Below are 18,130 nucleotides of genomic sequence, written 5' to 3'. Positions count from 1 at the left end.
CTTATATTTTATCTATCATACTCAAGGCATTTCTGGTGTCAGAAACTCGAGAGTCTTGATTTGGTGTCTCATCTTTTTTTGCGACTACATGCCCATCGTTTGAGTCGTCCTGGTCCGTGCGTCATCCACTTTAGAGCGCAGTCAACTGAAGAGCTCCAAATTCATCATGACTTTGGCTTGTCTATCAAAATTCCACCTCCATACATCCAGACCAACTACATAAATCTTTGAATTGTCTGTCACCGTCTGTAGATATACTCTACAGACCTCTGTGCCATGTCATTATGCACATCGTCATTATCCACAATGCGTTGTAGTTTGCGGGCATTGTCACGGCCTGCTAATCTTTGCCGCCCCATCTCAAACCAACGCTTCTACGCCGTTCAAGCTGCGGGTGCTCCCCGCTTTCAAGTCTTCAACCGACGAACAAAATGGCTTCAAAAGGAGCGTACTGCCATCAACCCTGAAGAGAGTCGGGAGGCTGATTACCTCAAGGATGAGGTTGCCATCCGTCTGTCTGAACGACTCCTTGTAAGCATCATCCTGTGTCGTTGGAACAGCCCACCCATGTCTAACCTTGTATCTAGGACATCAACCGACACTTCCCTCGAGTGCTAGATCTCGGTGCAAACTCTTGCAATATTGCGAGGGCTTTAGTCCAGGAGAACCCTGATCCTGATCCTGCGATGCCCGTCTCTCCACCCTTATCCACAAGGATCGATGAGTTGGTTGCCGCAGACTCCTCTCATTCACTACTCTATCGAGATGCCGATCTTGAGTTTAACAAGCAACTCAAGATTACACGGCAGGTCCTAGACGATGAGGAGACAGTTCCATATGAGCCAGCCTCATTCGATCTAGTGATGAGCTCATTGAGTCTTCATTGGATCAACGACTTGCCCGGTGTCCTCACTCAAATCAACAACATCCTTAAACCGGATTGTCCCTTTATCGGCGCCATGCTTGGAGGTGATACACTGTTTGAACTGCGTACTTCACTTCAGCTGGCCGAGTCAGAAAGACGTGGTGGCATGTCTCCTCGGGTCTCTCCGCTGGCTGATGTGAGAGACGTGGGTGGCTTGCTTCAGAAAGCCGGCTTCAAGATGTTGACCGTGGATGTCGACGACATTATTGTTGACTATCCCGATACATTTGCTTTGATGCAGGATCTCCAGGCCATGGGAGAAGGCAATGCCATCCTCGGGAGGGAGATGGGGCCTATCCAGCGAGATGTCCTTATTGCCGGTGATGCCATCTACCGCGAACTACATGGTAACCCGGACGGGACTATTCCAGCGACCTTTAGAATCATATACATGATCGGATGGCATGAGGGCGAGAATCAGCCAAAACCCCTAGCTAGGGGTAGCGGTCAAGTCAACTTGAAGGATATCTTGGAGCAAAAGTAGACCAGATGGGTAGATTGTTGTGTTTGTACACAACTGTAAATCAATGGCAAAATCCCGCGCGAGGGTAATTCCGCGCGGTTCGTGATAGTCGGTTTCCCCAGTCTATGGAATTCTCAGCCCGCTCGCCATCATTGTACATGCCGTCCTGTTCTACACCCTGCGCCAGTCCGTCATGGTTCGTCCGATGCAGCCCAGTCCAGCAACCTCGACAACCTTCTCGTGCCAGCTCAGGAGCACACTCATGGCCGTCGTCGCTGGCTCGTTCGCTCCGCCAGGTCGTCCTCCGATCTGAGAGAAGCCTGTGGGCTCAGGTGTGACCTTGTTTGGTGATCGCGAGGCGTTTCCAGGGTGAACCGTGGCCATTCCCTTGTAGCTGAGGACTTGTTAGAGTTGATTTCGGTATTTTCATTGAAGCAACGTACATGTACTTCATGAGCACGTCCAGGCACTCGGCGCCGCCCTCGGATGCGTAGAGGCTCTTGAGCAGGGGTGACATTTCGCTCGCCTTGATCGACTGGAGAACCTCGATGATAGTATGCAGGTGGGCGTCCTGTTGAAAGACATAAGTTGTTAGATCCTGCCCTTCCGGGGAGCTACCCGTGTCGGTCTGCGGGTTCAGCTTGACATACCTTAGCGGCATCTGTTCCATTGTAGACAGGTGTATCCAAGCATCCCCTCAAGGCGCCTTCGGGGTCGCCCCCCCTCAGAAGCTGCCGAACCTGACCCGCAAGCTGTCGCACTTCCGCCTCGTCGATCTCGGGCTGTGGGGGGTGGAGGGTAGAGGTGTCGAAGTTGACGCTGGAGTCCTCGTTCAGGGCATCGATGTTGATGGTGCGCCAGGCATCGCTAAGTGTCGCGCTGGTGTGCTGCTGGATGATTGACATTGTGGGCGGCTTTGTGTGTGTCTCGGGGTGCGGTGGTTGTGTTTGCAAGCTTCACGGAGCTCTGGCGGTATGCTTGGATAGCTGTCGGTGTCGGCGTGTTGAACAGGATGGATGTCCACCTTAGCTGCGTCAGCGATGGCGGGGTGGAGGTGAGGCTGGACAGGTGGCTGAGGTACTTGCCTAATTCGGTGGGGCCCGGCGACTGTGGTTCATGTTGAAGAATGCAGCCAAGTATGGTCTGGGGCTTCAGTCATGAATGTCAGTAAGTACAGAAGTTTGAATTACGATGAGCCTCTTGGCCTTTTTGGACATGCTCCAGGCGGCTCCTTCTTTGACTGATGTAGTTGAGTTGCATGTAAGCATTGAAGTGTACCTACTTGGAAGCTTGCTCAGGATTGAGTTGCCTCAGACCTCCCATCCACACGCAGACGATTGTTACAATAAGTACCTTGCTTCTGCGTGTGGTTTCCGTGGTTGAATAGCGAGGTTTTCCTTTCTATTTTACGGTCTCTGTCGTAGCAATTGAGGGGAGGCTCTACAAATACAACTGTCGCTGGGCCATGAAGTACTCTGTTACTGGCGTTGAGATACTTCAAGAAGCCAATTAGGCCTGTAATAAACACCCCTCTAGTACAGTAGATCCTGTGTGAGGATATCATGGCTCCAGTGCTATCTCGCAGAAGATGGGTGCGTGTATATGGTCATGCTTTGGTAAACACTTCGATGGAATTGAAAGACAAGTTCTGACCCGTCGATTCTTGACGAGGACAAGGACCAGCTAATACATCACGACAGGTATCTGGACAACCGCGAAGAACCATAGCTGGATAAATTCCATACACAAACAGCGGAAATACTAAAATTGAACGTCAGCTATTGTTCTGGCAAACTTGTCTTGACGAAGCTCAGCCCTCCCATCCAATCCTGTCTGCTCGGCTACCCTAGAGGCACACGCCGAGAGAACGCTGGCAGGAACGGCACCTGATTGCCAGATAAAGGCTCCTTCCCGAGCAAGATTTCCGGTGAAGCAAGGAGACCCCAATCGTATTCGGAACCCCAGCTTCAAGCACCAAAACTCAGCTCATACATCACTCGATTGATAACAGCCGATGCATGACCAAAGCAGTATCACGCCCAAAGACCTGATAGCCTACCCGGGAGTCTTCATCGATTTCGGTCACACTTACACGAAACGGCACGATCCGCGTCAAAGCCCACATCTGTCTCGCTTCAGGACCCGACGCAATGCTACCCATCTGGCGGTTGTTCGGGAGACGCTGTGCCACGCTGCTTCCCCGGACTACGAGATTGCCCCAACGGATAGGGGTCGCATTTCCCTGAGTCAGCAGCCCTGGAGGCTCCAAGGCGAGACCCAGCTCAGTTCGTACCCAGGAAGCTCGAACACGGCGTGTGGCTAATCCGCAGCGTAGATCAGGCACATGCACCCACAGTATCGACGCCCCAGAGGCTGTTGGGTTCTCTGGGCGTCGAGATCATCTCGATATCGATCATTCCGGGAGGGCGGCGCGGAAGGCATTGGATCCTGCGCCGACCCAAACTTGACTCGTTTGGCTCGGCCCATCGTCCGGGGAGCCCACCCGGTTCGAACGACACATGCGCTCACTCCAGAAAGAACAGCTGGCTTCGCAGATCGTCCTTCCAGAAGGTCCCTTACCTAATTAAGAGGCCTCTCCCTGTCCCCACAGCCGGACCAGGAACAACGGAGTTCATTAGGACGAAAATTTTTAAAATTACCCAGCGGATTCGACACGGAAGCCCTGCGCTCGCGGAAGCGGTTCCCCGGCGACATGAACCGTATCTCAATGGAGCAGTTGGCCTAGCTGGAAGTGCGCTCAAACGATATTCCAGAGGCTGGTAACGCCAGTGATCCGGGGATGCTAGACCAACGCGATGAAGGATGATGGGCACAGCTACGGACTTGCCTCCATTGAAGATCAACTGACGGCTTTGGTGCCCTTCGTGTTGGGTTGATGCCCAGCGCCCAGAGATCGCCACCGAATTCTTACAGAGTACCGAGTTGCGAACATCCGTGACGTTTCTGCGGGTCAGACACAACGCCCTGTTCCAGCAGCCCCGATCCTGATCTGCAGGACTGTTCGCTGAGGCTTCTGGAAGGCGGCCACAGGAGTTCTGCCCCAGTTGAACCTGGCGGTTGGGCGATGGCTTTGGGCCACATGTGTCATGGACCCGATAGGTGGACTTTGATGAAGACCCCACCATTTGTGATGCCAAGAAGGGTCCTCATCTCAGCAGCCCTCAGCCTTTGTCTGATACCTGCGCCCAGACGATTGTTGTCGCAGAGGCGTTGTACATGGTCGCGCCAGCATTGCCTCCGCGCCTGTCTAAGCCAATGCAGAAATTGGAGACACAGACACAACGCTACAAGCACGATCTACAAGCAGCCGGTCTACTTAGCAGAGAAGGCTGCGATAGTGTGATAACGCAAATCGATAGCTCCGAGCTCAGTGACAACAGGATGGTCCGGGCATACGATTACGCCTTCATCCCGAGCCAGTAGGCAACATGCCAGTCTCACCCCAGCACCATCTCCACGAAACGACTCCCGGCCTGCCCTCCGGGGCCGGGGTTTATTGAGACGGTGGGCATTCGGATCTAGCTACGGAGCATCTAAGCAAATGGCTTCTTCGACCACGAGATGAGGTTGGGGACGGATCGCAAAGGCCCGTGTGGAACGTCCATGTGGACGACGACGGATTCCTATCACACGATGACCCCTGGACTGAGAAAGGAACTTTCAGTTGAAGCAGATGAAGATGTCCCAGCTGGGTAGGTTGACTTCCATAGGCCGGTGGAGGCTTGCTGATCTCGGCAAGGATCCAGAGCGTTGGATAACAGAAGTCACATGACACTGAGGCACCACAACAGCATCCGACAGATGAGACCATAGGGCGTTCGCCTTCCCAATCATCTGACGTCGGTTTAAAACGAGACCTCATGGAACCGCCATCGAGAAGCGCCACCTGTGGATGCTATTGACGGAACGATGAGAGGGCTGGATGGAGGTTGGTATCCAACCGAATGGGCGACGCCAACCCCTGTTTCAAAGCCGAATATGGCGCTTGGAAATTGGCTAATGCAGGAACGCTGAAGGTTCGGGGCTTCGATGAGGCACTACGGTCTGCGCAACCCGCCACAACGTGTGGGCTGCCCGGCCGCGCTAGGGCGCATGTCCTGGGCCTACCCCTGAAGTTGCAGGACGGGAGTTGTTGGCAGTTCATCCCAATCCATGGTCGTCTCCACAAGATCAAGGCTGCCAAAATTGCCTGGTACGAAACCCAGACCGAAGAGACGTGCTGGAGCAGCTGACGCTTGGGACCACGGTCCTGGCGCTTGAGCGTTGACCCTTTGTTACAGTGCGCCCCAGCCTCATGCCCGCTGCTGACACGGTACGAAGTATCCTCGCGTGGAGCTTCAGGCCGACTGACAGCCTTCTGGAAAGTTTCCATGCAGCCCCGTTGGTCCACCGCGATGCCCACCGAACAAGGAGCCACGGTTGACCGACAAGCTGGGATGCTACAAAGTATACCTAGAGGGTTCCAGAAGTTCGTCTCGAAGGGAAAAAGAAAGAAAAACGGGGAGCACGTGCCCAGCCACTGGTCTGGTCTGCCGGTTGAGGTGTCGACAACCAGCAAACGTACGTTGCTCACAGGAGGTTGAAGCCAAGAGCCGCCTTTGCACTACTGTCAACGTCAACTGCCAACGTCAACTGTCACACGGTAACGATAGACGCGTGGAGAGTTGAGGCCGGCTCTTTGACGAATGGGACCGATGAAGCCAAGCTTGCACCGGTGCAGAGTTACCAAGTTGCGGGACGGCGACCCAGACTTAGGCGAGACCGGCAGTATTCCCGCTGCATGAGGCTGCAGGGTTGGGGTCTCTTGGAAGGGTAGGGTACTCCGAACAACAGGAAGGGATCCCTGGATGTCACTGACCTGACGACGTCTCATTTGGTAGCAGCTGAATGTGAAACAGCTATATTGCCTCGGTCCTCAATACATATTCTTCATTATGTTGAGGAAGCATGAATATGCTCGCTTGCTGATTCAAGCATGAATCTATTCTAGGCCACATGGAAGAATTGGCATCGCAGCTCATGTGGATGCCATCTCATTGGGACTGTATACAGACATATCAAGCGCTGTCATGGCGCCATGTCGTCAATGTCTCAAGACCAGATGGCCCGAGATTCACATTAGATGCCAACTAGGCAGCGAGATAACAGCCCCAAAGGTTCCGCTTCCCTGGGATTCGGTACCGCAAGCGGGTCGCATGGTTGCGATCCGAGAAGCGACTGGATGATTCGGCCGAAGAACTACCATGTCTACGATACACGGCAGTTTTTGTACGAGGGGGGCTGCGGCTACGAATGCGAATACCGCCCTCGCGCCTTTATCTAACATCACTGCATGGAATGAAGCGAAACCATGAGTGAATTGGATGTTCGGACAGACGGGCCTGAATCCTGCGACACTTTGCTACGCATAGTACGTACATTCAGAAACCGGACAGGGTGGGTAGCGAGGAGTCTCAAACCGGTGATGACAGCACTTCGCCAGTTTGGCCGACTGGCCATGGCTCAGTTGCCGGTCTGTGTGACACCCACCCGTTCGGGTCAGATGAGGATAACGACCTGGGCTCAGAGCTAATCGTGGCTAATTATGGAACATACGAGGGATAAGCTCAGCTAGCAGACCCTCGCTACAAGGACAGCAAAAGTTGCGAAGGAGCAGCAAGGACGATTATTCCCCGGCGGTGGGAAGAAACACGGAGAGAACAAGGTTGTGCAAACCACGACAAAGCAGTCTGAGATGCGGTGAACCAAAGCACTACAGGGATGCGTGGATGCTGTTTAGCTCTCGTTGGTTGAGAGGGAGCGAAGCAAAATGGATGAGTCCATCAACGAATGTCGGCCAACAATGACGATTGAATATCAATGGTTGACCTCCAATGATACCCTCAAAGTCCCCGCTTACAAAGGAAGGGGAGAGGAGAAAGGACGGATGGCGTTGCTACATACAGGGTAACAAAGGACCGCAGTTCTTTGAATCAACATATAACGATGCCGCATTTACTAGCGCACACAACAATAACGACAACAATAGGACAGCAAAGTCTTGCTTGCTTGTTTTTTCAGGTGAGAGACTATACGCCACCCGCAGGTTGGTATACTTGCGGCAGAGTGATCTTTACTATACGTGTTACTCGGGTTGACGCGCTGGGCTTTCTGTACTCGCCCTGACACGTCCTGATCTCATTTTGGGGACGAGATGAGACGAGATATGAGATGAGACACGAGATGTGTGGGGATTTCAAGAACATTGCTCCTCTACCGATGCCGGCCGGCATATGTACTCAGTAAGGCCGTCAGCTCGGAGCTGCTGCATGACGGAGGAATTGCAGGCAAAGCAAAGCAATGTTGCATGCCTGAGCGTTTAGGGCCGAGCCTCTCCTTTGGAGGCAAGGCACAAGAGCGGTATGCAGCCGCAGGCAAGCCGCATGATGGAACATTCTTTACTGACGGTCTACAGTTGTCACAAATTACAACGGCCGAGAGGAGGGTACGTAGCAGCAACATGGCCTTTCCACCACACCACGGGACAAGACAAGGGCAACGGGAGAGGAAACAAGACAAACGCAAGGTTTCAAATGTGATGAATTAAACGAAAGGATGGTGGGTAATTGAGCTGGTGGGATGGACCGGGGGTCATGTGCTGGGATTCCGTCGCAATCGGGAGCACTAAGAGAACGGAGGACCCTGGCCATACCAGAGAAGCGCCAGAAGGGGCCGAATGGAGTGCTCCGTACCAGGGCTGACGAGGTACCTCGCCGGCGGGCGGTGCACAGTACGCTGACACGGCTTTGGGTACCGCTGAGGACCTTGGGTCTGGTCTGCCTGACGTCGGTCCCATCTCCCAGTTTCCACCGTCGCGGGTTGGCTTGGCTGGGTGCTGGGCTCGGCCAGTCTGGGGGATCCACCTCGGGGCGCCGGGAGTGCAGCGGTTTTTTGGGGCTCATAGCCATCTCGTGGTGCACATGGCGACAAGGACGATGGTGGCTAATAAACAGACGTTGAGGGGGGAGGATGGCGGCAGCTGGGCAGGTGGAGGAGCGAGCAAGGCCAGGCTAGGCCAGGGCCAGAATCACAGGCACACGAGCTTCATCAGTGGCTGCGAGTTGCTGTTCTGGACGTCGACCACACCTCCACACGGCGAGCTGTCAACGTCACAGGCAACTTACAGTTCAACGTCTACCTACGTAGAAGGGCAAGTGAGGGAAGACAGTGTTGGCTGTAACGGGAGGTTGCCAAGGAGCAGAGGGTACCCAGAGGGGGAGGGGATCTTTTGGGGGGCGTGGGTGAGCCAGCTGGAGGACGGGTGTGAGGAGCGTTTTGGGAGGTTTGATGGCTAATGAGTTTCCAGCCTCCCGGAGCGACACGCCTTTGCAACAAGTCCCAGCGGCTCCCTACCCCTGTGGCCCGGTGGCCTGGGTGTCCCTGGACGCGAGAGGACGGGCGAGCAGCGCCAGAACAAGGGAGGGAGTGCAGCCGGCGAATGCTTCTGAAGTGCGGATTAGCGCTCCCACGGAGCCCCTGCCCTGGCGACGGAGCACTGCGATCCTTGCCAAACCCACAGACCATGGATCACAGACCGCGAAGTTTGGGCTGGGGCAATATCAGTACGTAGCAGCGCAGCAGAAAGGACAGCCGAGCGAAAAGAAGAAGCTCGGTACAGGGCAGAGAAGAGCAGGCAGGTCAGCCACGGGTTACCTCGTGGAGACATGCATCGGCCCTGGAGGCAAAGCCACGAAACATGGTCCGGCCAGGTACCGTACCGTTCTGCTTCCACCCATGGCTCCCTTTTTTTCTTTTTGCGCTTTGAGCTTGTTCTTTTTTGTCACGTCCAGGCCCCCCTTCCACTTCCCCCCAGGTACGCCCCCCAGAACGGACCCCCTAGGCAAATTTCAGCCAATTTGGAGTTGATACGGAGCGCCCATAGTGCCGTACCTAGTAACGGGAGCCGTGTGAAGCATGGGCATGGGCATGGCATGGACTTGCACACACACACACACTCGTACACCCCTCCCCTCCTGGCCTCCTTGTTCCCTTGGTTGAAATTTTCCTTATTTTCCATCTTGGGTTTGTAGTTGCCATCTGGATGGGTGGTCTGTACAAAAGCGTCTCGTTCCCACGTCCCTCCCTCGGCCCAGAACTTTACTCAACCGACTTCACGTCTCCCTTATTACAGACTCCTTTTTAATCATCCATCCGCCCGCCTTTACCTCTCTTGGTTTTCTCTCCCTCCTCCTCGACTCTGTATCCCATCCCTTTGAGAGTGAATCACTTACACAAGCAAACGATAACGACGACCAACAACTATAAGTCGGAATACACTCAAGACAGTCATCTACTTGAGCTCACATAACCACTCTACTACTCTGTCACCACCAACGCCCACCACTTTACATCACCTCACCTCGCCCACCCCAGGCAAGGTCCAAGTCAAGACACCCCCCCCGTAATAATCGGGCCCACCCTCGTTCGACCGCCCGACCGGCGCCACCATTTCCTGCTAGCGATCCGCTTTGTGCAGCGTGTGTGTGCGTGCGTGCCTTGTGCCTGACTGCACTGCTTGAGCTGAGAAAGTAGCTGGAGGCTAGCTATTACGGCAACGATCCAGAAAAAAGTTTCCCCTTAACTTATTGGGTTGCTCTACCTCATTTGGGCTGGGCTGTTCTTGTTGCGCAAAAAGCATATTCGGACGAACTCCCCCCTTTCTCTTGAACTCAAAGAGACGCACCTGTCCGCCCATCATCATCTTGCGTCTGCGACATCATCTCTCGCTCGTGTTGCCTGCCTCTCTCTTTCCAACTCGTCGCATCTCTTCGCTCGCCTGGCCTCTCCGAAACACTCTCCAATTATATTGGTGTCGCTCGCATCTTGCCCACCATTCGGCTCTCTTGTCGCCTTTCCTTTCCCTGCACTGTCTAGGTCCTCCAATCGCGACCGCAATCGCTGGATACGGCCTACACTGTCTGTCGCACCACGACGAATAATCTTGTGAGTCAGATTCGCTTGCTTTCTTGCCCAAAACACGTCCCTGTCGCGACGAGCGCATGGACTACGACTTGTCGTTTTCCCCGTCTTTACCACATTCCTCTATATCTATCCCCATCTTCCCCCCTTTGCCATGCCGTCTCAAACGCAATGACTGACCAGCAACCAGGCACTAGCAACACCACATTCTTTCACTCGTTCTCCCAACAACAACAGCAACAATGGTTCAAGGATCATCAAGCCCTTGCAACATGGGCCGTGGAGCCTACGACACAACCGGTGTCCCCAAGCCTCCCCCTCGCCCCAAGCCTCACTAAGGAGTCTTCTCGCTTGGATTGTTGGACGAACTCTATGAGTCTCGCCAACTTTATGCGACTGACGACTACGCCAAAGCTGGGCCACGCTGGCGGTTAGGCCTGCCGGCGACGACATGACACCACACGGCACCGCGTCCAACAGACGCGCGCTTCCCCTTTTCCGCCTGTCTTCTCTTCGACCTAAAGCGATATTCCCAACTACGATACCATTTAATCACCTTCTGATGGCTTGGGGCACCACTCCTTGCTTTAATGCATTCCGGTATACCCTTTTTAATACGCATTCCTGTCGAAAAATCATATACACAGCGGCTCGGAGCCATCCCTTGCTTCCCAGCAGCAAGCGGAATTCGAGGGGAGGTTTTGGGGAAAACGGATACACTCGTCGACATGAGTGCCGACAATTTCTTTTCTTATTTTCTTTTTGGCTTGGAAATTATTCATACCACAATCAGCACGCGGCGTTTGACCATAGACGGGACAAAATTTTGGGATTTGTTTTTTCCTTTTCCGCCTGGCGTCTTTTTCACAACAACCACACACTCGCACTCGCACACGCAACCACCCTCGGCTCGAGTCGTCGTCCTCGGTCTCCACATGGTCTCCCTCGATAGGCAACCCAAACTTTCAGCACCACTCACGTCAAGGGCGTCTTCAGCCGGAATGGAATGCAGATCCAACCGGGATGGGGATGTCTCAGATCGGCCACCGACGAGACAAGACAAGACAAGGGTTGGCGAGCCCAGTACGATTTGGAATTGGGCGACCGAAAGCCAAGCGAAGACAGACCGAGATGGCGAGAGACATGCAGTGAGCAGAAGAAAAGCGACCGCCTCGGGTGAAGATTTTTTATTGGGAGTTTTACTCGACATGGGGATATGGAAAGGTATTACAAAATGGGAACGGGCTGGGAGAAAAAAAACTGTTGCTTTTCGACACTTGCATATAGACTTGGGATCTGTGGTTTTTGCTTTTTCGCTCTCTGCTTTTTGCTCTGCTCTCTCTTTTCGCAACCCCCTTGCTTGCAGAGGTTCCCCTTTTGGCCTGTATCTCTCGTTTCTTCTTTTCTCTTCCCTTTACTTTTTTTTTTGACGAATTTTTTTTATTACTATTGGGTTAGCTGTTTGGCCTTGGATCCCTCGCGGGAGGGTCGTCAGCAAAAGGGATTTCTTGTGGTTTCATGTTGGCCGGTATTCCCCTGTACTATTTCTGTATTGGTGTACAAGACAAGACTATTGGATGAGGAAGAGGAAAGGGGGAAAAAGAGAAGTGATGCCTCAGCGCCTCGGTGAGCTGAGCACTTGGGCTGGACTCAGGACATTGATAGAAGATACCCCCACGCGTTTTTCCCCCTTTCAACCTCTAGACTGTATAGTATCTATTAAGACGGAAGACAGCTAGCTACACAGCGCGCAAGGAAAGACAAACGTCCTGGTTTTATGAGATAAACTATAACAAATAATGGATTTACTTCAAGAACAAGCTGCTGCTCCTGTTTCATGTTTGCAAAAGTGACAACAATATGACATCTATTCTATTTTGAGATCGGAGTCGGCTCGCCGTGTTTGCCTGATTTAGCAATGTCGAGGCGAGATAAATTGAGTGGGGATGGAAATGCTTGGACGAGAGAAATTGTTTGCTATGCTTGGAGCCGTGGTTTGTGTGACGGGACAAGGGGAGGATGATGACGAGGGCTGGGGAGCCGAGAAAGCTGGGGTACAAATGTTTGCCACGGTTCCTGGGCGAGGATTCAAGTACAGTACGGTACAGTAGCACAAACCCAAGAGACGGGAGGACTCGTTGGTTGTGTTGTGTTGTGGGCGCGGGTTGCTCGGGTGCGTGCCCCCTTGAATTGGAATGCTTGCTTACGACGAAGTGATGAGAGGGGGAATCACAATTGCATTGAGTGAGTGGTGATGACGCTGTGCGCAAAATACGAACGAGCGTGAGGAGTCAAGCAAGGTCTAGGCAGAAGCTAATCATGCTGGAGAGCAGAGCAGAGGTGATGGAGTAAAGGCAAAATAGAGTTGAGTTGGCCCCTGGTGGATTGGGCCGCAACAGGTAATCTACAGTACGGTCCAAGAAATGAGAGGGTAAATCAACGAGATGAGATAGAGGCGCGTAATAATTGGATCGGATGGCCAGGTAACAGACAGATAGACGCTCTCAAATCTCCTTCATGTTTGTTGGGCTGGGATTCACGGTTGGTTATAAGTTAATTTAGCAAAAACAGCCTCGTGCGAAATGATGACACCAGGGGGGACGACGAGTTAGTAGAGTACAGTATGGAACATGGCAAAGAAGCTGTAGGCGTTGGCTTCGACGGGCTAGAGCCAGTTTTGGTTGGGATGGTGGAATTGACTTTCAGGGGGGGGTCATCAGTCATGACGGCGACGCGGGACTGAATCCGGCGCTGGGCAACCAAGAGGCCCTAGAGTAGAGAGCTGGAGCCTTGCGGGGAAGGGCTTCCCTTCCAGTGGGTTCCGGGGTGATGGAAAGGATTGGATCCAATGGGAAGCTACTCAAAGTTTTTCGCCTGGGGAGGGCTCGAGCTCGTTCGCTCGGGCTTCGGATTGCATCCCCGTTGGGTTGAGCTTTTTTTGAGGCTTGCCCGTTTCATGGCCGTTGATGACGATGGATGTGTCTGTGTGAGTGTCTGTGTGTGTGGGTGTGGGTGTGGGTGTGGTGACATTCTTGATAGAGAATACTACTACAATGTAGCTATGTCATGTTTGTTTCCATCACGATTACAATCATCACTGCATGCACTGCCATAATTGATGCCGCTCGGTCAGCATCACCAGTTGACTTGTGGGCTAACGACGGTTCATAAACATGCCACTCCCGATGCGCTTGCACCTCTCATCCCGCGCCCGCGACCTGCGCACGCACACACTTAAAGGAGATGGAGGACGGGACCGCTCATTTACAATCTGTGTGTCGTTGGACGATGCAGGCGGGCTCGTGACACCACGTACACGCACGCACGCACGCACGCACGCAACAGCCGAGGCTCATCCGTTTTGTTCGGTTTGCTTGGTTCCCGCGCGCGAACTCGAACACGGACCGTGAAACGCGACGATGAGATGATACGAAATGTCTTTGAATGTTGACGGGAAGGGAAGGGAAGGGAAGGAAACGCAATTAACCGCCGAGGCGACGGGATGAGTACTCCCCGAGGTAGATCGAGGATAAGTTGAGAGAATAGAGACAACTACCGAGACGCCAGAAGCGACGCGGATCGAGCGTGAAGCGAAGCGAAAAGAAAAGCAATGTAAAAAAGGAATTCAAGCAAGATCTGACGTCGGTTGGTTCGGCCTCGGAGGCACTTGAGAACGGATCACAAGCGATCCGAGCCGTGAAAGAGGTTGCGTTGCACTTGATGACGACAATAGAGGAAACTACAAGTTCATTGAGAGAAGACAAGTTTTTTTTTTTAGTTTTTTTTGGCTGAATCAGATATCAGAAAAACAAAAAATGCAAGAAAATTTTTACAATAGCAAAACAGAAGAAGCAATGACAAGGCGGAAACAAAACTATAACCACCATGGCTTTGTTGTCTCAAGCTTCTTTTCTTTTGCCTTTGCCTTTTGGGCGGAAAGTTTGGGAAAGGCTGAGGGTTAAAAGTGGATGCCACAAGCAGTGACAAATGACGAGTCTTCTTTGATGGCAAGAAAAGGCAGGAGGCAACAACCACACGGATACCATCCAGGCAAGGCGGAATTAGAAAGAAAAAAAAGGGACAAATAAAAAGCAAAGCTTCTGGAGCCGCGCCAGAAGGAACCTCAGAGAATGGAAGCAGCAACAAAACCCCTGGGGGCGGAAATCGGGCCACCTCAGCTAATGCAAGATGTCGCAGTGACAGCTCGCTTTGGCTCCTCCTGAACCTGCATTTCTCCCCCGGCTACTTTAACCCCTGGACTTTTTGACTCTATCCCTTTTTCGTTCTGGTGCGACGCCGGACTAATGCAGGCGGAAAGCCGGGACCGAAGCATTGGGACTTGGAGTGGAGAGGGTGTGTATCTAGAGAACAACGAAATTGATCAAAAATGGGAGCGGGAATCTTGCATGGACATGGACAAGGGACCCCTAGACCTTGAAGCAAGGGGAGGGGGGCGTGCAGAGTCGAGATGGCTTCAAGGTCAGGGACATGGTTTGCAAATGTTGGTTTAGACGACGACGACGACCGTGACCGGCCAAGGCGAGATTGAGTTGTTGTTGATCGAGATGGAAGTCTGCTCGACAGAATCACGAGACAATAGGAATTGAAGAAGAAAACTGTATATTTGTTGAGGATGAAACATTGACATTCACTTTGAGAAATCTCGGCTCTTGTCAGAGTAGCAGTCACAAGCAAGGCCGTTGATAGAATACTACCTTACCTAAAGCAATGACTGCTCCATGACGACCTCAGGCGAGGCTGCAGCCGAGGCTGATGATACCGACGACGGGGAGGAAATCCCAGCCTCTCTTTCCTTCCTTCCCTATCCCTGGCACTTGCAGATTTTTACCCAGCAACTCGGGTTTCTCCTTCTTGCTTCCCCTAGTCTCCTCGGGGAATAATATCAACAGGATCCAATTTTTTTTCTTCTTTCACTTCTTCCTCGCTTCAACGTCGTAACGCTAACACAACTACCCCTTCCCTTGAAAAAGACTACTTGCCAACGAAGCAATTGTTTTATTTTGTCAAGCTGAAGCAGGGGCACAGTAAAAAGAATCTCTGAGCGGTGTACGTGCGTCCATGATCGGCCCTTTGGGCGGTATATGCAATGCGAAGTTTGCTGGCACTATCCAAGACGAACAGATCTTCATCTCGGCACTTGTTGAGTGTTTTCCTCTCTCTCTATTTCGTTTTCGTAATTAACCTCCCTTGCAGAAAGAATGAGACAAGGATGGAAAATGTATACTCCCCCGCTGTGCATCTAATCTTCAGCCTATACTCCGTGCAGCAAAAAGCACACCGCTATTAACCCACCCCGGGACATGTTTGCTATATGCCGTACACCCCCCGGCAGTGCGGCTGTCCCGAGAGGTTGGTACCTAGGGCGGTGAATCTCGTCCCGGCAGCTCGGTGCAGCAAAGCCCAACGCCAGCACGTCTGGTGGATAAGATAATCTCCTCGAGCCGAGTTTCAAAAAAGAGACCTGGACTCTTGGGTCACCGACAAGGCAAACAAGGCAAGGGGACAGACAGCATGGTACTTTGTCGAGATGGCCCATTCTATTCTCTACGCTAACTGGTTCTTATGCGGAAACCGTTCCCGTTGGCTGGCCCGGTTCTCTGGGAACGAGCATGGATTTGGTTTGTGTTTGTTTGCCTTGCAACGTGACCTTACAGTGCGGTCAAGATGCCTCCTTTTACTGGTCAAGTATGGCGAGCGGTCAACTCGGGGTAAACATCTCTGTGGATATGTTCTGTCAGCAATCCAGCCGCAACACCATGGTATCAGGGGATACTCACGTCCTCCGCTGAAGAGGCATCTCCTTCCTGACCCTCTCCAATCCATCAATGTCAATCTCGACGAATCCAATCTCTCCCACGGCACCCTCTTCAGCTGTTCCCTCTGGCACATCTTTCGGGTCGGAAACGACACCCTTGAGCTTGAGGACGACCCGGCCCCAGGGGTCAGCAACGATGCTCTGCCCCCAGCTGGCCCTCTTCTCGTTGTGCCGTCCTACCTGCGCCGCAGCCACCACGTAACTCTGCGTCTCAATGGCCCGCGCTCGCAGCAGCGTCTCCCAGTGTGCTGCACCCGTGCGGAGCGTAAACGCGCTCGGGTACGTTAGCACCTGCGCGGGACGTCCGGCCCAAGGGCTGCCTGGCCCCGGCTGGGAGAGTAGAAGACCCGGCTCCGGAAATCGGAGGTCGAAGCAGATGAGGCTCCCGATCCGGCCGACGGGCGAGTCAAACGGCGGGGTGAGTGCGGGGCCGGGCCGCACGGTGGCGCTCTCCCGGAGGTTACCATAGTCAAAGACGTGGAGCTTGTCGTACGACGCCGAGTCGACCACGGCCCCATCGGCTCCGATGTACAGCGCCCGGTTGAGGATGCGGTGCACGGCGGCGCCGGGTTCGGGCTCGGGACGGTGGTGGATGCCCACGTGCACCGCGACGCTGTGCTCCCGCGCCGCATCCTGCAGACCCTTTACAAAAGGCGACGTCTGTTGCGGCTCGGCGAGTTCGAGAGACGTCTGACCGTCGGGCGCGATGTAGTCGGACGCCTCAGGGAGGAAGAGTACCTGTCATGTATACCGTGTGAGCAAGTCGCTCAGATAACGAGTGTATCTCGCTGTTGTGGAAGAGCAAGACATGAAAAAAAAAAAAAAAAGGAGAGACATATGGAGGGGGTTGCTGGTATGTCTTGGAGAAATCGGCCCTTGGCCATGTCTCACGGCTCAAGACGAACCATATCTCGATCAAGAGTCCGCCCTTTTTCAAAAAGCGTCTGTGTGAGATCTGATAAAATCTCCTCCCTTTTCCCCAGACGTTGATCTCGATCTAGGGATGTCTCTTGTTGGCTAAACACTTGTCTCACCATGTCAACCTCTAATACGTCGACCATGACATTTTTTTCTTTCTTCTTCACTCACTTTGGCTCCTCCACGCGCGGCTTTCGCCACCAGCCTCACACATTGTTCCAGATTCCCCTTGACAGATGCCGTGGAGCAGATCTGGCCGACAGCCTACGGGATGAGGTCAGTTCTGGTCCATGCCAGCGGGAAAGCAGGGGGTGCCCCCTTGTCTGTCTTGGATGCGAAAAAAACTGACCGCAATCGCCATTGTGAGTGATTGTATTTGAGATGTGAGTTATAACACGAAGGATTTCTTCTGGCTGTCTCCCTTGAGTGATACTGGCTGAGGGGAGTATGCCTGTGTAACGTTCCTGAGTTGGGCTTTTTTTTGGGCCAGAACTTGTGGCTGTTTTCTTCAAGGGCGTCAACTTTGCTCACAAGGTCCAAGGGAATGGGCAAGTATCTTGAGCCACTCCTTTCCAAATACCCTCAAGAGTTGATAGAGGAGAGGAAGAGAGGGGAAGCGTGATGCCGCCATAGTCCCACTTTTCCACACAAGACGTGAAGCATTTGTCAGACCGAGAGCAGCCTTCACACTCACTCTGTACTCCCAAGATAGAGACTCTCCCTTTTGGTCAACTGGAATGTTCTCGTCACGATAGAGAATGCCTCACCCGAATCTCCGCATCAAGAGATTTCCTGCTTGATCAATTCTTCCTATCTGACAATTCTCTTCACTAACCTGACTCTACAGGCTTGGCTTGAGCTACTACTGGGCTTGACATGATACCCAAAAGCCCCAAAAGGTACTACAAGAAAGATAAGACTGGGCTCCCTGAATGGGCACACATGGCAATGGCCGTCCTATCCTTTCCTATAGGCAGACAACATCTCGAAATTGAATGCTTCCTTGCAA

At 53.0% G+C, this 18,130-nt stretch overlaps 3 protein-coding genes across 3 annotated transcripts; 1 reads left to right on the top strand and 2 right to left on the bottom strand.

Moving 5' to 3' along the window:
- Positions 1-306: 306 nt before the first annotated feature.
- Positions 307-1,409, top strand: NECHADRAFT_75103 (uncharacterized protein; the record flags this gene model as incomplete). The annotated part of the gene is made up of 2 exons (XM_003054370.1): positions 307-531; positions 588-1,409. 2 exons carry the CDS (start codon positions 307-309, stop codon positions 1,407-1,409), a joined length of 1,047 nt encoding a protein of 348 aa, XP_003054416.1.
- An 83-nt stretch (positions 1,410-1,492) lies between these two features.
- On the bottom strand, positions 1,493-2,383 carry NECHADRAFT_73404 (uncharacterized protein). Its single transcript, XM_003053650.1, has 3 exons — positions 2,039-2,383; positions 1,832-1,959; positions 1,493-1,782 (listed from the first exon to the last, which is right to left on the bottom strand). Exons 1-3 carry the CDS (start codon positions 2,291-2,293, stop codon positions 1,560-1,562), a joined length of 606 nt encoding a protein of 201 aa, XP_003053696.1. The 5' UTR covers positions 2,294-2,383; the 3' UTR covers positions 1,493-1,559.
- Positions 2,384-16,161: 13,778 nt separating this feature from the next.
- NECHADRAFT_75101 (uncharacterized protein) lies at positions 16,162-17,482 on the bottom strand (the record flags this gene model as incomplete). The annotated part of the gene is made up of 3 exons (XM_003053649.1): positions 16,162-16,941; positions 17,293-17,385; positions 17,471-17,482. 3 exons carry the CDS (start codon positions 17,480-17,482, stop codon positions 16,162-16,164), a joined length of 885 nt encoding a protein of 294 aa, XP_003053695.1.
- Between the last annotated feature and the right edge of the window lie 648 nt (positions 17,483-18,130).

Source organism: Fusarium vanettenii (assembly GCF_000151355.1).
Source record: "Fusarium vanettenii 77-13-4 chromosome 1 genomic scaffold NECHAsca_1_chr1_3_0, whole genome shotgun sequence".
In the NCBI taxonomy this organism is placed as follows: Eukaryota; Fungi; Ascomycota; class Sordariomycetes; order Hypocreales; family Nectriaceae; genus Fusarium; species Fusarium vanettenii.
The sequence above is the reverse complement of the archived record's forward strand: the minus strand, read 5'-3'. Positions and strand labels throughout refer to the sequence as shown.